The 20,530-nt window shown below is 44.2% G+C and overlaps 2 protein-coding genes across 4 annotated transcripts in view; one reads left to right on the top strand and one right to left on the bottom strand.

Annotated features, from left to right (window-relative positions):
* Positions 1-904: 904 nt before the first annotated feature.
* On the top strand, positions 905-9,202 carry LOC121537923 (LHFPL tetraspan subfamily member 5 protein-like). The gene is made up of 4 exons (XM_041845579.1): positions 905-1,136; positions 2,097-2,267; positions 7,063-7,299; positions 9,162-9,202. Exons 1-4 carry the CDS (start codon positions 905-907, stop codon positions 9,200-9,202), a joined length of 681 nt encoding a protein of 226 aa, XP_041701513.1.
* A 505-nt stretch (positions 9,203-9,707) lies between these two features.
* Positions 9,708-20,530, bottom strand: part of LOC121537701 (SRSF protein kinase 1) — a 32,523-nt gene continuing 21,700 nt past the window's right edge. For 2 of the 3 annotated variants that reach the window (XM_041845304.2, XM_041845303.2), the window contains 2 exons: positions 10,781-10,873; positions 9,708-10,367 (listed from right to left, as the gene is read on the bottom strand). In XM_041845304.2, coding sequence (XP_041701238.2) covers positions 10,132-10,367; positions 10,781-10,873 — 329 coding nt within the window. In that variant the 3' untranslated portion in view covers positions 9,708-10,131. Of the gene's footprint in view, positions 10,368-10,780; positions 10,874-17,839; positions 19,164-20,530 lie in introns of those variants that run through there. The other variant, XM_041845305.2, reaches the window with a different exon arrangement.

Genomic DNA, 20,530 nt, shown 5'->3' on the forward strand with positions numbered 1-20,530 from the left:
GGAGAAATGTCACGTTAGTTAGTCAAAAGTCTTATAAATAAATCATAAGATGAACACCTAGCTAGATGTATCTGGTTCCACTAAGCAACATGTTCCATCACCTTACTCCTAACGCCTCTCATCTCCTTACCTTGAATAATTCAACATATCACACCTTTACTGGCAGGGGTTGATTCCAACACCTTGGAGACACACCAACTCTAACAAGTAGGATCTGTTAGCATGATTAAGGGAAGCAGACAGTTTAATTAAACTATTTGTTTTAAACTACTTTTACTTGTTGTAAATCAGGCGAATATCCTCATAATCATCATGCTTTTCAAGTTAGTTTGTGAGAGTAGAGAGTTCACCTCGATTGAAAGCCTGACCAGAGTGCGCTGGGCGTCAATGTAACGTTACGTCATCAGGCGGGATGGAAGGTGCGCGGCGCTGTCCCTAGTGCTGAAACACTGGTCCGCTGTCCAGCTGCAGGAGAACACTGATCTCGTCACGGACTTCAGCACGAGCCAAAGGAAAGTAAAGAGAACGACCTGAGCGCTCAATTACTGGGGTCTTGTATTAGAAAGGATTCGTTTTGTGGACTTAAGTCAGCCTTTTATACATTCAATTATAACTTCATATGACAAGTTAATCTGGATGCTTGGAAGTGTCTGGCAGACGACCAAACGGAGCGTTCACTGAAAACAAGCTGGCAGTGAAGAGAAACTCAAACTGACAGTAACTGACAGTACGTGCTGAAAAGTACCTCATCTGAAAGCTTCATGCTCATACTTTCTGGTGACTCAAGAAGAGTTATCTGCGCATCTTCCACGTCTTCACCCTCATCCCCCTCTATTTCCTTGTCAACAAGATGTCGACAACAGAGAAAGTTGAGACCAAAGTTAAGACTTCGAAAAGTGAGAAAATGCTCCCTGCACAGGAGGCGGCCAAAATCTACCACACCAACTACGTCAGGAACGCGCGAGCCGTCGGCGTCCTGTGGGCGATATTCACCATCTGTTTTTCCATCATAGAAATGGTGGTGTTCATCCAACCGTACTGGATCGGGGACAGCGTCAACACCCCGCAGGCTGGATACTTCGGACTGTTTCACTACTGTATCGGCAACGCCCTGACCTCCGAGCTCATCTGTAAAGGCAAAGCACTTAAAAGGGGCCAATCTGCAGTTAATACATCCATTTCTGGACTTAAAAATGAATGATGTGAACCCGTTGATTCTTGGAGAATATAACTTATGAGCTTAGTTAAGCTTAGTTAAACTATTGTACCTCATCAAAACCCAAACTATAAGCTTGTTTTACTCCAATGTTTGTAAACAAAGTAAATGTAATCAATCACTGTATAGCCTCAAAATATGGTTACAAATATAATTTTGATATCATGGATGGTCAGTCCTTGCATCCATAGCTCTGTCTATACATTTGAGAGTGGTAACATTTCTCCAGCCCCATCCCTCCGATTTTTTACCGAAACAGTGGCAGTGAGTCGCTTTGTAATTGTTTCAACAGCAGATTGCCCCTTTAAAGGGTCACTTTACTCAATAACTATCTTTTAGTATTTTGTTAATTAGTCCACCGTTGACACAATGTCAGCAGTTAATTTTTCAAGACAGAGCACCTTCAGTACAGAGTAAAGACTGTGATGGGGATGCAAAACGCATCCCATTGAACCATTGCTATAAAACGCATCCCATTGAACCATTGCTATAAAACGCATCCCATTGAACCATTGCTATAAAACGCATCCCATTGAACCATTGCTATAAAACGCATCCCATTGAACCATTGCTATAAAACGCATCCCATTGAACCATTGCTATAAAACGCATCCTATTGAACCATTGCTATAAAACGCATCCCATTGAACCATTGCTATAACCACTAAACTGCTTAATGGGCACCATAGTATGGCTGCCCTATGCTCCAACCCTCAGAGATCCTATTACATTCTAATCATATTATGTAATTCTCTGCTCCAACCTCTATGTATGTGTTGCCTATTTTTCATTGGACATCAGAGAACATTGCAGTAATCTTCTACTTCTTCTTCTTCCCCTCCCCCTCCTCCTCCTCCTCCTCCTCCTCTCCTTCATAAAGGAAGTGCCTTGGACTTTGCGTCCATCCCGTCCCCAGCCTTTAGGACAGCCCTCTTCTTCGTGGGTACGTCCATGCTGCTGATAGTGGGATGTATGGTCTGTTTCACTCTATTCTGGTTTTGCAACACCGGGAGCGTCTACAAGATCTGTGGGTGGATGCAGTTTGCATCAGGTGAGATTAGAAGACATTCTCTAACCTGCACATTTTAATGTATAGTGTCCCATGTTTGGTGAGCCAAATGTAATAATAATAATAATAATAAATGTATATCCAGGAGCGGGCCTAGGGGAGATTGGGGGGGCCGTTTCAAAATGCCCTTGCTGGTCCACCTCTGTATCCTGCCTCTAGGCAACCTTGGCTCATGAACAGTCATACCGGCCCCTGGTTGTAGTTCTGTCATACCGGCCCCTGGTTGTAGTTCTCATCCCTATTGTCCAGGAGAGGTGACAAACCTATCGTGTCCAGTCAGTGACACCCCAGTGAAATCTCTCCTCTTTCAGAGGTGGCGTGCGTCCAGTGCTATCGTCACTAGGTGACAACAACACTGTGGACGCCAGCCCAAAGGGATTCTGTTTCAGTCCAGACTCTGACACCTATGTTCACACAATACATGTAACATGATACATGTATCGTTTTGTCTCTCGGTACGAGTCTACATCTACATGAAAGGTTCCGTACACACTCGGGTTTTACAGCTGATGTACAAGGCTTTTGACAGAACTGTTGTGATACATCAGATATTTTTGATGAGCTCGTCTGCACAAAAGTTTTGACACAACCATTGTGGATAGTCTCCACTGTGCCTGTCTGCCCCTCCCCCAGACATACAGTACATATTCACTCATTCATTCATTGTATTTCTATACACTCACCTCCATATGTATTCAGACAGTAAATTATAAATGTGTCTCTAAATGCCAGCATTTGGGATTTGAGAACAAATGTTACATATGAGGCGACAGTACAGAATGTCACCTTTCACTTGAGGGTATTTTCATACATATCTGTTTTATCGTTTAGAAATAAAAGCTGTTTATGTATCTAGTCCCCCAATTTGAAGGAGTCATAAGTATTTGGACAAATTCACTTACAGTGTATTAAAGTAGTGTAGTATTTTGTCCCATATTCCTTGCACTCAATGACAACATAAAAATTGTGACTTTACAAACTTGGATGCATTTGCAGTTTGTTTTGGTTGTGTTTCAGATTACACTCTGCCCAATAGGAACATTTGATCTCAAATCCAAAATGTTGGAGTATAGAGACAAATGAAAATGTTTAGCTTCACTGTCCAAATACAGTGGGGAAAAAAAGTATTTAGTCAGCCACCAATTGTGCAAGTTCTCCCACTTAAAAAGATGAGAGAGGCCTGTAATTTTCATCATAGGTACACGTCAACTATGACAGACAAAATGAGAATTTCTTTTCCAGAAAATCGAATTTAGTAGGATTTTTAATGAATTTATTTGCAAATTATGGTGGAAAATAAGTATTTGGTCAATAACAAAAGTTTCTCAATACTTTGTTATATACCCTTTGTTGGCAATGACACAGGTCAAACGTTTTCTGTAAGTCTTCACAAGGTTTTCACACACTGTTGCTGGTATTTTGGCCCATTCCTCCATGCAGATCTCCTCTAGAGCAGTGATGTTTTGGGGCTGTCGCTGGGCAACACAGACTTTCAACTCCCTTCAAAGACTTTCTATGGGGTTGAGATCTGGAGACTGGCTAGGCCACTCCAGGACCTTGAAATGCTTCTTACGAAGCCACTCCTTCGTTGCCCGGGCGGTGTGTTTGGGATCATTGTCATGCTGAAAGACCCAGCCATGTTTCATCTTCAATGCCCTTGCTGATGGAAGGAGGTTTTCACTCAAAATCTCACGATACATGGCCCCATTCATTATTTCCTTTACACGGATCAGTCGTCCTGGTCCCTTTGCAGAAAAACAGCCCCAAAGCATTATGTTTCCACCCCCATGCTTCACAGTAGGTATGGTGTTCTTTGGATGCAACTCAGCATTCTTTGTCCTCCAAACACTTTTTACCAAAAAGTTCTATTTTGGTTTCATCTGACCATATGACATTCTCCCAATCCTCTTCTGGATCATCCAAATGCACTCTAGCAAACTTCAGACGGGCCTGGACATGTACTGGCTTAAGCAGGGGGACACGTCTGGCACTGCAGGATTTGAGTCCCTGGCGGCGTAGTGTGTTACTGATGGTAGGCTTTGTTACTTTGGTCCCAGCTCTCTGCAGGTCATTCACTAGGTCCCCCGTGTGGTTCTGGGATTTTTGCTCACCGTTCTTGTGATCATTTTGACCCCACGGGGTGAGATCTTTTGCGTGGAGCCCCAGATTATCAGTGGTCTTGTATGTCTTCCATTTCCTAATAATTGCTCCCACAGTTGATTTCTTCAAACCAAGCTGCTTACCTATTGCAGATTCAGTCTTCCCAGCCTGGTGCAGGTCTACAATTTTGTTTCTGGTGTCCTTTGACAGCTCTTTGGTCTTGGCCATAGTGGAGTTTGGAGTGTGACTGTTTGAGGTTGTGGACAGGTGTCTTTTATACTGATAACACGTTCAAACAGGTGCCATTAATACAGGTAACGAGTGGAGGACAGAGGAGCCTCTTAAAGAAGAAGTTACAGGTCTGTGAGAGCCAGAAATCTTGCTTGTTTGTAGGTGACCAAATACTTATTTTCCACCATAATTTGCAAATAAATTCATTACAAATCCTACAATGTGATTTTCTGGATTTTTTTTCTTCTCAATTTGTCTGTCATAGTTGACGTGTACCTATGATGAAAATTACAGGCCTCTCTCATCTTTTTAAGTGGGAGAACTTGCACAGTTGGTGGCTGACTAAATACTTTTTTCCCCCACTGTACATATGGAGGTCACACAGGTCAGCGTATATCCTTGGTCTGTCCCCAGCCATCCTGAAGGTGATGGGCTGTATGATCTACCCTGACGGCTAAGAAGCTCCCTGTCTGCGTAACTGACTGTCTAACCCATTCAAGCTTTCCCACAGGTCTTTTGAGTAAAAAACAACAACATATATACAGTATTAATATATATAATTTATATATGTGCATTCGGAAAGTATTCACACCCCTTGACTTTTTCCACATTTTGTTAGGTTACCGCCTTATTCTAAAATTGATTAAATTGTTTTTTTCCCCTCATCAATCTACACACAAAACCCCATAATGACAAAGCAAAAACAGTTATTTAGACATTTTTGCAAAAATAAAATGTTCAAAAAACGTACATATCACATTTACATAAGTATTCATACCCTTTACTCAGTACTTTGTTGAAGCACCTTTGGCAGCGATTACAGCCTTGAGTCTTCTTGGGTATGACGCTACAAGCTTGGAACACCTGTATTTGGGGAGTTTCTCCCATTCTTCTCTGCAGATCCTCTCAAGCTCTGTCAAGTTGGATGGGGAGCGTTGCTGCACAGCTATTTTCAGGTCTCTCCAGAGATGTTCGATCGGGTTCAAGTCCAGGCTCTGGTTGGGCCACTCAAGGACATTCCGAGACTTGTCCCGAAGCCACTCCTGCGTTTTCTTGGCTGTGTGCTTAGGGTCGTTGTCCTGTTGGAAGGAGAACCTTCGCCCGTTCATCTTTCCCTCGATCCTGACTAGTCTCCCAGTCCCTGCCGCTGAAAAACATCCCCACAGCATTATGCTGCCACCACCATGCTTCACCGTAGGGATGGTGCCAGGTTTCCTCCAGACGTGACGCTTGGCATTCAGGCCAAAGAGTTCAATCTTGGTTTCATCAGTCCAGAGAATCTTGTTTCTCATGGTCTGAGAGTCCTTTAGGTGCCTTTTGGCAAACTCCAAGCAGGCTGTCATGTGCCTTCCGTCTGGACACTCTACCATAAAGGCCTGACTGGTGGAGTGCTGCAGAGATGGTTGTCCTTCTAGAAGGTTCTCTCATCTCCACAGATGAACTCTGGAGATCTGTCAGAGTGACCATCGAGTTCTTGGTCACCTCCCTGACCAAGGCCCTTCTCCCCTGATTGCTCAGTTTGGCCGGGTGGGCAAACTTCTTCCATTTCAGAATTATGGAGGCCACTGTGTTCTTGGGGACCTTCAATGCTGCAGACATTATTTGGTATCCTCGACACAATCCTGTCTCAGGGCTCCACGGACAATTCCTTTGACCTCATGGCTTGGTTTTTGCTCTGACATGCACTGTCAACTGTGGGACCTTATATAGACAGGTAGTGTGCCATGTTCAATCAATTGAATTTACCACAGGTGGACTCCACTCAAGTTGTAGAAACATCTCAAGGATGATGAATGGAAACAGGATGCACCTGAGCTCAATTTCGAGTCTCATAGCAAAGGGTCTGAATACTTATGTAAATAAGGTATTTCTGTTTTTGTTTATTTATACATTTGCAAACATTTATAAAAGCCTGTTTTCCTTTTGCATTATGGAGTATTGTGTGTAGATTGATGAGGATACTTTTATATTTAATCCATTTTAGAATAAGGCTGTAACGTAACAAAATGTGGAAAAAGGGAAGGGTTCTGAAGACATTCCGAATGCACTGTAAATACTGAACAAAAACATAAACGCAACATGCAACAATTTCAACGATTTTACTGAGTTACAGTTCATATGAGGAAATCAGTCAATTGAAATAAATTAATTAGGCCCTACTCTTTGGATTTCACATGACTGGGAATACTGACATGCATCTGTTGGTCACAGATACCTTAAAAAAATGGGCCTAATGAACAAATTTTAACAGTGAGTAAATACAATCCATTTTAAGTGCGGCCCTCCGGACCACGGTGAAGACCGAATGCGGCCCACGGTGAAAATGAGTTTGGCACACCTGGTCTAACCCTAACCCTAATGGTAATGTCTGTCTGTCTGTCTGTCTGTCTGTCCCTCCCTCCCCAGCCATCCTGATGGTAATGTCTGTCTGTCTGTCCCTCCCCAGCCATCCTGATGGTGATGGGCTGTATGATCTACCCTGACGGCTGGGACGCCCCGGAGGTGAAGAGGATGTGTGGCGAGATGACAGACAAGTACACCCTGGGGAACTGTACGGTGAGGTGGACCTACATCCTGGCTATCATCTGTGTCCTGGACTCTCTCATCCTGGCCTTCCTAGCCTTCACACTGGGTAACAGACAGGACAAACTGCTGCCGGACGACTTCGAGGTGGAGGGGCAAGGTGAGAGGATAACATTAGGTGATATTTGTTGCATGAGGGATTCATTCTAAATGTTTGGGTGGGGGTGGGGGGACAGAAGAGTAAAGGTTTTGGAGTGTGGGACACTGGGATTATCTCAGGACATCTCCCTACTTTTTTTATTTATCAAATTTTAATTCATCCCGTTTCCATTACAGAAAACCAATGAGGCACTGGAGTAAGACGAGAGAGAGGCCACGTTTTAAAACAGAAGAATGTTAACATCATTCTGGCGCTCGTGACCATCAGGCCAGGGATATGGCAAGGCCTCCATGGCTAGGGGTTCTTTATTTATTTTTTTACAATAGACACAAAGTTGTCCTTTCCTCCAAAAACATTATTCCATTTTATTAGTCATTATGCTAGAGGGCAGTTCTTTAGACTGTACTGTACCCAATGGCACCCTGTTTTCATGTGTTTTGCCCTCTTTTGAGCCTTGGTAATTAAACAGTCTTATTTTTTCCTTTTTATATTTTGGATGAATGAAATGTTTTCTGTAAACAATCGTCAATACACGTTTTACTTTCTGAATGAAATTAAGTTCCAACGTTTTCTGCTCCTTGGTAAGGTCATTGTACTTCTCATGAAAAACTATCCCATCAACAGTAGTTGGGCAAAGAACCAAGCTAGACAAGAAGCGTCGCAGAAGTCATAATATGAAGGCCTTTTGTTTTATTGTACGGTGTGGGGTAGTATGCAATTTTATAGTGTCCTAAATTGACATTTCAAATATGTGTGATTTAACCCTGACTGGCTAAATGGAGCTTGATGTAAATGGCCGTCCCTCCCAGTAGATCCCAAGACTCAAAATGTGAAACATTTACTTAGGACATCACTACAGTATAGAGAGGGGTGGAAATGAAGAGGAACCTGGGGAAATAATTTTGACACGTTAAAATGAGCTCTAAGGTTTGCGCTTCACAGTGACATTTTCCCCATTACCACCCCTGAACATTAGAGCACCGTCTCATCTTATGGACAAATAATAGTGACATTTACAAAACAGCTGGATGGACTTCCACACAGAGCTCGCACACTTCTTCCAAATGCTTTATTAAAACATTACTACCAAGCTAAATAATTTTAGCTAAAAGACATAGTAGGGTCCATCACAAAACGCCACCCTATTTCATATGTAGTGCACTACTTTTGACCAGGGCTCCGGTCAAAAGTAGTGCGCACTACATAGGGAATATGCTGCCATTTCAGCCGCACCCTAGGATTTGTTAAAAACTGTACATGGCTGTAATACACGGAAAGGCAAACTCCTTGGTACAGGTGTGTGAGAGAGAGAGATATATACACACACACACGTCATTTTAGATATCTTTCCACAATCTCTTCTTTCGGGTTGGTGTTCTTATGAACATATTACTTAATGAAAACCACAAAACGTGAAAACCAGTCTCCCATTGGCTGAAAGTGAATATATGAAAAAGTCAGTACTATAAACAGATTCTGAATGATGTCAGGTGATATGGGTTTATGGGTTTTACTGGCTAATCTGAACAAGACAGTCCTCGATTTTACTTATTGGTGGTGGAGACCTAGAAATAAAAATAAAAGAGAGTGGAGTGCATCCTACAAGTCTATTCATGTTTGTCTGCTCTATGTGTAACTTCCTAATACTACGCTTTAATACAAAGGAAAACGATGCCTTATGGGTGAAGGTGTAACACAGAAGTATACTCTTCGCCTTAAAAAAGGGAACACAGACCGACACCAATGACATGTAAATCAGAGAAAAACCAAGTGGTATCAAGATATTTAAAACAGAGACAGGGTTACAAAAGTGGAGGGGCACTACAGTTCATTGATCTTGATCTGTTCCGGGTCTTGTGCAGGCGTAGAACGAAACAAGATGGTGGTAGGAGAGTCACGATAACAACAATTACAAAGACAAGTCCTCATATAGGTGAGGAGAGTACAGAATTCTAGAACGCCAAAATGATTGACCATAAAACCAATATTGCCTAGTGGCTGCTTTAAACACCATCAGTACAAAGGAAAGAAAGGAATAACAAGCCTACAAACATCAGACGCTCCTTGATGATAAGAACAAGAAAACAAAACCTAAAACACAAACAAAACAGAAATAAATAAGTCATCTCAGATATGCTTGAATCGGAAAGTGATCTGTTGCAACAAGTCTCTTGTAAGGTGTTTAATATGCATCGCAGTGACTGGAGGCCACCACTAGAGGGCATACATCCAGGGGTGTTTTCAGGGAAATTATTATTATAATAATAAGCCATTTAGCAGACGCTTTCATCCAAAGCGACATACAGTCATGCGTGCATACATTTTTGTGTATGGGTGGTCCCGGGGATTGAACCCACTACCCTGGCGTTACAAGCACCGTGCTCTACCAGCTGAGCTACAGAGGACCACAAATTAAATGCTCATTTTACTTTTCAGTCATTTAGCAGATACTTAGTCGCTCTGGATAAGAGCGTCTACTAAATTACAAACATTTCATAATGTGACATTGCAGATAGAAATTGAAAGAATAGAGTGGACACGATTCCCTATTCTATTTGACAGATGATCATATCTCTGTTCAACGCCATACATCTGAAGGTTCAGTAACGTTACATGCTCCTGAACACAGCCCCAGGGTTTTACATTGCAGTTGTTGGAAGGCTCCATTAGAGGGCAATCCAGGCCAGGGGTGCATTCAGCAGGACAAAACGTTATGGAACGTTCTGATAGAAATCTCTAAATGTAGAACAATCATGCCTCTATGACATGTAGAAAAGGGAACCATGTCAGCTCCAGTCATGACAGTTATCTGCAACATTCCACAATGTTTGCCTACTGAACAGGCCCCAGGGTATTTTGCATTGCAGTACTGGATGTTGTCACTGGGGGGGCGATCCAGGGGTGGCGCAGGCAGTCTGCAGCCGTGGCCCTCTTCTCCGGTACCAGCTCCAGCATGGGGAGGAGGAAGTCAGCGAAACAATCAGCCTCCTCTTTGGGCCACTCGTACTTATCCTGCAGCACCTCTAGTAACCCCCACGGCTTCAGCTTGGTGATGTGCTTCAGGTCACCTAGGGAAGATAGCAGGGTTAGACACAGAGAGACAGTCAGTCTCAGAAAGATAGCAGGGTTAGGTAGGTAGGTCAGTCAGAGACAGGGATTCACATCACACCACCAACATGACGGTGGGACATGACAATACAATGACAAAACTCCAACATGACAAACACACACACCACTCAAGACTGTCATTAAAGTCTTCCTTATGCTCTTGTTACAAATAAAAATCAAGACCGTCATTCAGCAGTAAACCAGTGATTGTGACTTAACAGTATACTATTGACATCCTTCAAGACTGATTAAGGAGCATAGAGGGACATCCAACAAAAAAACGAATGGCACTATGAACTACACGCACAGATGTTTGCGTTTACAACAAAGGGGTGATGGGTCTTAATTTTAAAACGTTACATAACAGCTTTACCTTTCTTGGTGAAAAAATCCTTGGAATATTTCCCAGCCGTTATGAGTTTGCGTGGGACTTGCCCCAGCAGCTCAATGATCAATGCAATATGGTCTGCTCAGACAAAGAGCAAAAAAAGAGAGGGGGAAGGGAAGAGGGGAGGGGAGGGGAGGACGAGACAGACAACATATTCATCAGACAGTGTTCCAGTCACATGCCCACCCTGGGTGGAGGGGCGAGGGAGAGGTAAGAGGGGGTCAGTCTGACAGCACTTAGAGGAATCCACCTTTTATTTTTGGGGTGTACAATCCATTTTAAACCCACTTAAAACTAAGTAGAGGGGTCAATCAATTTGAATTCAATTACTTTTTGACAGCATATGTTTTGATTTGCCTATGGAAGATTTGCCAAAACATTCAGGAGATAAAAGGTATAATTTAAAACCTTACAAAGTGTTGTCAAACAATTGTATTATTTATTTTAAAAATGTGAGTAATTTTTTTTCTCCTTTTTATACCTTTAACGTAAATTATTTAAAACGTGTAAACTCAGTAATTTTTGTCTTCCTATTCGCATTTGTTGTAGTTTAGACTTTCCACATACTCTGACGTTTTTTTGTGTTGTGCCCGCCATCGGTTGAGACACATTCTCTTGAATACAAGTTAGTAGTTGCCATGGCGCCCTGGTAGCAGCCTCGACAGAGAACTCCTGTAAATTGTTAAATATTTAGTTATTTTAAAAGTGTCTTTTTTAATTGTTTTTGGAACTAACATTTTTGTTTTTGATAACAATTCGTTTTTATTGCATAGATCTGGTGGTTTTGAGCCACGGATTTGCAGATTGACTGACAGGTCAACTCATTTTGGCTTGGCTAGGTTTGAATCCTAAGGTTGCTTAGGATTCAAACCTTCTCAAACAGCCTAATTCATACGGTTAGAGGAGGTGCTCCCACAATGTGATTTGTACCGCATGCAAGTTCAAATATTGTATTCTTCACACACACACCTTTTCAAACTTCTTTATTTATTTATGAAAGCAAGCTTTGCTTTATACTTACAAGACCATTCTGCTTGATTGAGCGAGCTGTTTTGTCTTGTATTAATGTGGTGCCTGCCTTTAGTTCCTTCAACCTTTATTTTAGCAAAAATATATATTTCATTTTTAAAAAATTGGTCAGTAGGTGCCCAACATAACACCAAGTGGTGGTGTTAAGTCCCTCATATATAGAGGTCTATAGAGCCCGTCTACATTCCTGATTTCTGTAACCGTTAGCTTACCTGTGTAATCAGCTCAGAAACAATACACATTTACAATAGGCCTATATAAAAAAATACACATTTAATAGCAGGACACTGTAAAGTAATTTATTCCTCTAAAGAGAATGAATTAGGCTGTTTGAATCCTAAGCAACCTGCATACACATTGTTTGAAGTACAATAGACCAACATTGCTACTGTAGTAGGAAAACTGAAAAACCTTGGTGGAGCATGGGTGGAGTAGGCATCATGGTGCTCTTAATTTCCTTTCTTTTTCGGCCTCAGACCAATGCCTACTTCTCACTTAAAACACTTAATGATGCCCCCGTCGTAGGGGCATCATTAAATCTCAGAGCTGTTTCCCAAAACCATCGTTAACTAAATATGCACTTAAAAACACTATTTACCGACTGCCTCAGACCACTCGTAGAACTGCTAACTGGAGTCAGATGCTTTTTTTGCCCTTCCGCATCACTTTATACACAGAAGATCTCAGCTAAACATTGAATCAAGATGTTCGTCTGTCCTTCTGTGACCACTGATAACTTCAGAACGAAGTTGATTACAATACAACATTGCCAATGTCTTAGCAATTGTTATAAACAAGCAAAGGGTCAAAAAAGATGCTTCAAATGAAAACCAAGATGACTGCATTAAAAGATAAATGCAGTAGGTTGCATAGGCCGATATATTTAAATTATATTGAAATCAATTTAATGATCAATCAATTTAGCTCTATTTTGCTAATTGTAGGATACTGTCAAATGTTTTGCATCAATTTATTGATGTGTAGGCCTAACAACATGTGCACAATGATGTGTCAAGTATTCGCTTTAGCGCATAGCCTAAGCATTAGAATAAGCCGCCTCAATATTTGCCATAAGTGATTATTTCTCTCTAGGAGCTGATCCATCATCAGTATCGAATGTTAAGGAAAGATTTGAATGGAGAACGCTGAACGGAGAGCAGCACTGCCTTCTTTCAATCCTATCAGTATAGACACATGCTCTAACGACGTACACTACCAGTCAAAAGTTTGGACACACCAACTCATTCAAGGGTTTTTCTTTATTTGTACTATTTTCTACATTGTTGAATAATAGTGAAGTCATCAAAACTATTAAATAACACATATGGAACCATGAGATTCTTCAAATATAACCCTTTGCCTTGATGACAGCTTTGCACACTCTTGGCATTTTCTCAACCAGCTTCATGAGGTAATCACCTGGAATGCATTTCAATTAACAGGTGTGCCTTCTTAAAATGTAATTTGTGTAATTTCTTTCCTTCTTAATGCGTTTGAGCCAATCAGTTGTATTGTGGGGGGGTATACAGAAGATAGCCCTATTTGGTAAAATACCAAGTCCATATTATTGCAAGAACAGCTCAAATAAGCAAAGAGAAACGACAGTCCATAATTACTTTAAGACATGAAGGTCAGTCAATACGGAAAATGTCAAGAACTTTCAGTGTCTTCAAGAGCATTCGCAAAAACAATCAAGCGCTATGATGAAACTGGCTCTCATGAGGACCGCACCAGGAATGTAAGACCCACAGTTACCTCTGCTGCAGAGGATAAGTTCATTAGTTACCAGCCTCAGAAATTGTGAAGTATTTATTTGCACTGTCGAGTTCAAGTAACAGACATCTCAACATCAACTGTTCAGAGGAGACTGCGTGAATCAGGCCTTCATGGTTGAATTGCTGCAAAGAAACCACTACTAAAGGACACTGATATGAAGAAGAGACTTGATTGGGCCAAGAAACACAAGCAATGGACATTAGACTGGTGGAAATCTGTCATTTGGTCTGATGGGTCCAAATTTGAGATTTTTGGTTCCAACCGCCGCGTCTTTGTGAGACACAGAGTAGGTGAAAGGATGATCTCCGCACGTGTGGTTACCACCGTGAAGCATGAAGGTGGTGGTGTGATGGTGTGGGGGTGCTTTGCTGGTGACACTGTCAGTGATTTATTTAGAATTCAAGGCACACTTAACCAGCATGGCTACCACAGCATTCTGCAGCGATACGCCATCCCATCTGGTTTGCGCTTAGTGGGACTATCATTTGTTTTTCCAACAGGACAATGACCCAACACACCTCCAGGCTGTGTAAGGGCTATTTTACCAAGAAGGAGATTGATGGAGTGCTGTATCAGATGACCTGGCCTCCACAATCACCTGACTTCAACCCAATTGAGATAGTTTGGGATGAGTTGGACCGCAGAGTGAAGGAAAAGCAGCCAACAAGTGCTCAGCATATGTGGGAACTCCTTCAAGACTGTTGGAAAAGCATTCCAGGTGACTACCTCATGAAGCTGGTTGAGAGAATGCAAAGCTGTCAAGGCAAAGGGTGGCTACATTAAAGAACCTCAAATATAAAATATACTTTGATTTGTTTAAAACTTTTTGGGTTACTACATGATTCCATGTGTGTTATTTCATAGTTTTGATGTCTTCACTATTATTCTACAATATAGAAAATAGTAAAAAATAAAGAAAAACCCTTGAATGAGTAAGTGTGTCCAAACTTGACTGGTACTGTACTATTTGAAAGTTCTCCCTACGTGGTGTTTTGGGAAACGAGTGAGAGTTCTTCGGCCGTTATTGAAAATGCTGAATCGTTAAAACACGAGTTCCATCGCTATCGGGAAACCGGGCCCTGGCTATTACTTCGTAGACATGGCTATTTGCATTCATGCAAAACATATGGATTCTCCCTTTAAAGAGGGGGGTGAATATCAACAGCTGCTTTTCATTAAGCACATACCAGTTCCTGTAAGTAACTCAAAGTACTGAATAAGTGAGTCCCCCCAGTCCCCCCTCCAGTTGTTTACGGTTATTTCACACTAAGGGGACCTATGCCGGCATCTTTTGAACATATTTTTTTGGTCCTGTCCGGACTGTCCTTGATTTCAACGTCTACGGACGGGACTCACTAACAACACGCCACTTCGATACAAGTGACTTTTCGTAGCAGGTTAGGAGAGCATTTTCGCTACCCCTAACCCTTTTCCTAACCTTAAACTAATTATCCTAACCTGCTACGTTAATTCTCCAAACTAGCTGTATCGAAGTGCCGTGTTTTTAGGGAATCTCTTCCATGGACGTTGATTTTTGGTCCGGTTGATTTTTGGCCCAAACTTCAGTGGAAAAGACTAGGGGACACACAGGGGCCAGCCCTGGTGCGTCAGATGAGAGCTGATTTTGAGGTAGTCATCTGAATGTTCCCCGGGACAACAGTGGTTTACTCTGACATCAGACAATGGAGGAGTTGAATGTTCCAGTGGGAGGAGGACATCAATAAGCCCATAGAGATGTTCCAGTGGGAGCAGGACATCAATAAGCCCATAGAGATGTTCCAGTGGGAGGAGGACATCAATAAGCCCATAGAGATGTTCCAGTGGGAGGAGGACATCAATAAGCCCATAGAGATGTTCCAGTGGGAGGAGGACATCAATAAGCCCATAGAGATGTTCCAGTGGGAAGAGGACATCAATAAGCCCATAGAGATGTTCCAGTGGGAGGAGGACATCAATAAGCCCATAGAGATGTTCCCGTGGGAGCAGGACATCAATAAGCCCATAGAGATGTTCCAGTGGGAGGAGGACATCAATAAGCCCATAGAGATGTTCCAGTGGGAGCAGGACATCAATAAGCCCATAGAGATGTTCCAGTGGGAGGAGGACATCAATAAGCCCATAGAGATGTTCCAGTGGGAGGAGGACATCAATAAGCCCATAGAGATGTTCCAGTGGGAGGAGGACATCAATAAGCCCATAGAGATGTTCCAGTGGGAGGAGGACATCAATAAGCCCATAGAGATGTTCCAGTGGGAGGAGGGCATCAATAAGAGCATAGAGATGTTCCAGTGGGAGGAGGACATCAATAAGCCCATAGAGATGTTCCAATGGGAGCAGGACATCAATAAGCCCATAGAGATGTTCCAGTGGGAGGAGGACATCAATAAGCCCATAGAGATGTTCCAGTGGGAGGAGGACATCAATAAGCACATAGAAATGGCCCGGCTCTCTGTCAACCAGCTGGTTTTGCATTTCTCCGTGATAGGCGCATGCCCACAATTCACCACCCTGGCATCAAGCAGTGTGTCTCTGGGCAGTACAGTAGGGATGGCGTGCATCTAACAAATGAGGGCAACAACCTCTTCCTTGAGAGTCTGAGAGCTGGACTCTCCTCTGTTCTAGCAAGACGCACGCAGTAGTACACACCACACTCACTGCCACTCCACGAACCCAAAGGCTCTTTTAAGAGCCACCTAATAAATGAAGTGTGTGTTTGTGTGTGTGTCGGGACGGGGCTGTCATAACTATAGACGAAATAATGGTCAAAATGTCTCCTCTGGGAGGCGAACCCGCAATCTTCAGATCCACAGGCAGTAACTAACCATTACACCACGAACCCTGTTCTAAACACATTGAGTATGGTTACATGCACATATGTGATTGCGGATAGTCAGATTAATATAATAGTTTGATTCAAATGTTTACATGCTTTGCAAGAAGAACATTTCCCTAATAATCCTGTTTACATGGACACATCTGAAAATCAGGCTAGTGATGGCACTGATAAATGCAGAATATCGACAATCAAAATAAATGTTCTACCACAGCGTCCATGTTATTTTTGGGAAGCATATTTGACACTTCCCTCACACTAGAGAGGGAGGCTAGCTCGTCTGGTGCTAGCACATGCGCAGATCAAATACCTTAAAATCGGTGATCCAGCCGTGTGTTTACATGTCCTAATAATGCATAAAAAAGTCCTCAGAAACCCAGGTGTTTTAATCGGTGTATGCTTACTTAGATTTTGACCTTACGCCAATTAAGATGAGCAGAGTAAGACTTTCACATGACTATTGCATAATTTGCCTACTGCCATAATCAATTTAATATTAAAATAATACTGTGCATGTAAACGTACTCATTGACTGACAGACCATTTAAAATGGACAGTCTGGAAGCGTTCGTTCCAAAATGATTGTGTTAATTTAATGACGTAGCTAACCAAGTTAGCAAGCATTTTATTTTATTTTGACTGCGCACAGCAGGTTGCGCAAGCAAGCAATGATTCTGATGTTTTACCTGGGTGCACCGTGTGCAGCACCCGCAGACTACTTTTTAACCTTCAGATTTTCTGGGAACACACTGAAAAGTAACTTGACACTATCAGTATGCCGGAATTTATTCTACATGTTTCAAACAGCGATGCTGTCAGTCGAGTCTGGTAAATTGCTAACATGCATTTGCACACTTGCAGTGCACAACTGAACCGAGGCTATGTTTACATGTGTGTTTGGGGTTCAACCATTTTCTACATGCAGTTCAACATAGCTATCTTACCGTTTCTTAAAGCACATTTTCTCGGCTATGGTTTGTGTTGTGGTCTTGGTTGTTCTTAGCCGAGGAAATGTAGCATAGCTAACTGCAGTGTTTGTCCTGCCTGAAATATGTCTACCTTGTCTTACTGTAGCTTGGTCTATTGAGTAGGCTACCTAGCTAGTTTTGCAATACCCATTGCATACATTCTAAGGTAGTTAGCTAGCTATGTGACACGTTCCCAAAGTTTGCCGTTGGCTTTGAACCTGCTTTGAGCCTATTTAGCTAGCTATGTTTTGTGGAAGAATGTAGCTATGGCACATTACCAAAATTGGAGTTATGGTACAGTCTTGTTGGGGTAACGTTGGCTACTCAACTAGTTAAAATAATAAAATAATATGCCATTTAGCAGACGCTTTTATCCAAAGCGACTTACAGTGATGCGTGCATACATTTTTGTGTATGGGTGGTCCCGGGGATCGAACCCACTACCCTAGCGTTACAAGCGCCGTGCTCTACCAGCTGAGCTACAGAGGACCACCCATACACAAAAGTTAGTTCGGTAGTAAACTTAAGCAATGCCGCTCATTGATTGTAGCTAGCACACAATGGTAACTGGCTAGCATAGCAGCCAAGGACGTTCGCTAGCTTATTTGTGCATATTTGTTAGTGCTCTGATTACACGCAAGTGTCTAGGTCAGCAGTTTACACGAATTCAGCCTTATATGAAAAGCCTTACTTGGCAAAACATAGCTAGCGTTCCTCGCTTGTTGTTTAGCTACCTAGCCAACGTTAGCTCTTATCTGACTGGTATAACGTTACGTTAGCTAGCTAGATCGCTACATTAGCTAGCTACCTAGCTAATCAAAACCACATTCATTGGCCAACTACCTTTATTTGCCTGTTCGCTAACTAGCTAGCTAGCTTTAAGCTGACTGGTGTTAGCTAGCTACATAGGCTAGTCACTGGACTTTGGACAAGCTACCTAACATTAGCTAATGTTAGCTAGCTAGTTAAATCAAAATATCAGTTTGCATTTCTTGATTAATCTCAGCTTGAATACCACCATATCGCTATCTACAGTAGCCTAGATATGCTCGCATACACTTCTTATGACTGGCAGCCTGGTGCAAGCAGTTGTGTTGTTGCCGAGCAACCGACCCGGTGTTCGAACTCTGAGCTTCGACTAAAAAAAAAAACGTTAGCATTGTCAGAAATGCTACAAAAAGGTAGCACATAGTTGGTTCTTAAATGTACAGAAACGAGCACGTGAGAGCCCCTACAAACGTATTCAGTCCGAAAGGTGGCAAGTCTAATGATCACTTTATGGACGCTGTAGTCTCGTTCTTATCCAACGCCTAGATATTGAGCTAGGTCGGGGCAAGAAAGTAACGACCCTGTTAAAAATCCTGTATGTGGTTCTCGGTAACGGCCGGACGGCTCATGACGAGAGGCGAGGAGTGTGTTGCTTACCTCAAATCAAGTTGATTAGATTATGTCCATCAACATTGGTGTCATATTGTGTTAGCTATGATGGTCGGGAGATTTGAATAGAACATTGAGCTTCAACCAATCCCTACTATTGTCGGTACCAACCGGACATTGGAATGTAGCAATTGGGTGGTGGGACTTTTGTTGCTGTCATAGGACCTTGCCTGCACTACCTCCCTACTCTCCCACGTCCCCCAGGGCAGGCCGCAGACACACAGTAGCATACCTCTTCTGGTGAAGTATTCCTGTGAGAATTTCCCACTCAGTGCATAGTGGCGGGGAACTTTTCCCAACAGCTCAATAATCAGAGCTAGGTGGTCTGGAGGCCCGGGGCAGGTCACGGAGAGAGAGGGGGTGGAGGAGAGCAGGATAGAACAGGGAAAGAGGAGAGAAGATAAGAGGGGGGAGCAGGGGGAGGGGAGCAGGGGAGGGTAGGGGGAGGGAGCAGGGGGAGGGTAGGGGGGAGGGAGCGGGGGAGGGAGCGGGGGGAGGGAGCAGGGGGAGGGTGGGGGGAGAGAGCAGAGAGAGGGTGGGGGGAGAGAGCAGAGAGAGGGTGGGGGGAGAGAGCAGAGAGAGGGTGGGGGGGGGAGAGAGCAGAGAGAGGGTGGGGGGAGAGAGCAGAGAGGGTGGGTGGGGGGAGAGAGCAGAGAGAGGGTGGGTGGGGGGAGAGAGCAGAGGGTGGGTGGGGGGAGAGAGCAGAGGGTGGGTGGGGGAGAGAGCAGAGAGAGGGTGGGTGGGTGGGGGAGAGAGAGAGAGGGTGGGTGGGGGGAGAGAGCAGAGGGTGGGTGGGGGGGAGAGAGCAGAGAGAGGGTGGGTGGGGGGAGAGAGCAGAGAGAGGGTGGGTGGGGGGAGAGGGCAGAGAGAGGGTGGGTGGGGGGAGAGGGCAGAGAGAGGGTGGGTGGGGGGGAGAGGGCAGAGAGAGGGTGGGTGGGGGGGAGAGGGCAGAGAGAGGGTGGGGGGAGAGGGCAGAGAGAGGGTGGGGGGGAGAGGGCAGAGAGAGGGTGGGGGGAGAGGGTGGGGGAGAGGGCAGAGAGGGTGGGGGGAGAGGGCAGAGAGGGTGGGGAAGAGGGCAGAGAGGGTGGGGGGAGAGGGCAGAGAGGGTGGGGGGAGAGGGCAGAGAGGGTGGGGGGAGAGGGTGGCAGAGAGGGGGAGAGAAAGCAGAGAGGGGGAGAAAGCAGAGAGGGGGAGAAAGCAGAGAGGGGGAGAGGGGGGGAGAGGGTGGGGGGGAGAGGGGGGAGAGGGTGGGGGGAGAGGGGGGAGAGGGTGGGGGAGAGAGGGGAGAGGGTGGGGGAGAGGGGGGAGAGAGCAGAGAGAGGGTGGGGGGAGAGAGCAGAGAGAGGGTGGGTGGGGGGAGAGGAGAGAGAGAGGGTGGGTGGGGGAGAGAGCAGCAGAGAGGGTGGGGGGAGAGAGCAGAGAGAGGGTGGGGGGAGAGAGCAGAGAGAGGGTGGGGGGAGAGAGCAGAGAGAGGGTGGGGGGAGAGAGCAGAGAGAGGGTGGGGGAGAGAGCAGAGAGAGGGTGGGGGAGAGAGCAGAGAGAGGTGGGAGAGAGCAGAGAGAGGGTGGGTGGGGGGGAGAGCAGAGAGAGGGTGGGTGGGGGGAGAGAGCAGAGAGAGGGTGGGGGGGAGGGAGCAGAGAGAGGGTGGGGGGAGAGCAGAGAGAGGGTGGGTGGGGGGAGAGCAGAGAGAGG

This window comes from Coregonus clupeaformis, chromosome 24 (genome assembly GCF_020615455.1).
Source record: "Coregonus clupeaformis isolate EN_2021a chromosome 24, ASM2061545v1, whole genome shotgun sequence".
In the NCBI taxonomy this organism is placed as follows: Eukaryota; Metazoa; Chordata; class Actinopteri; order Salmoniformes; family Salmonidae; genus Coregonus; species Coregonus clupeaformis.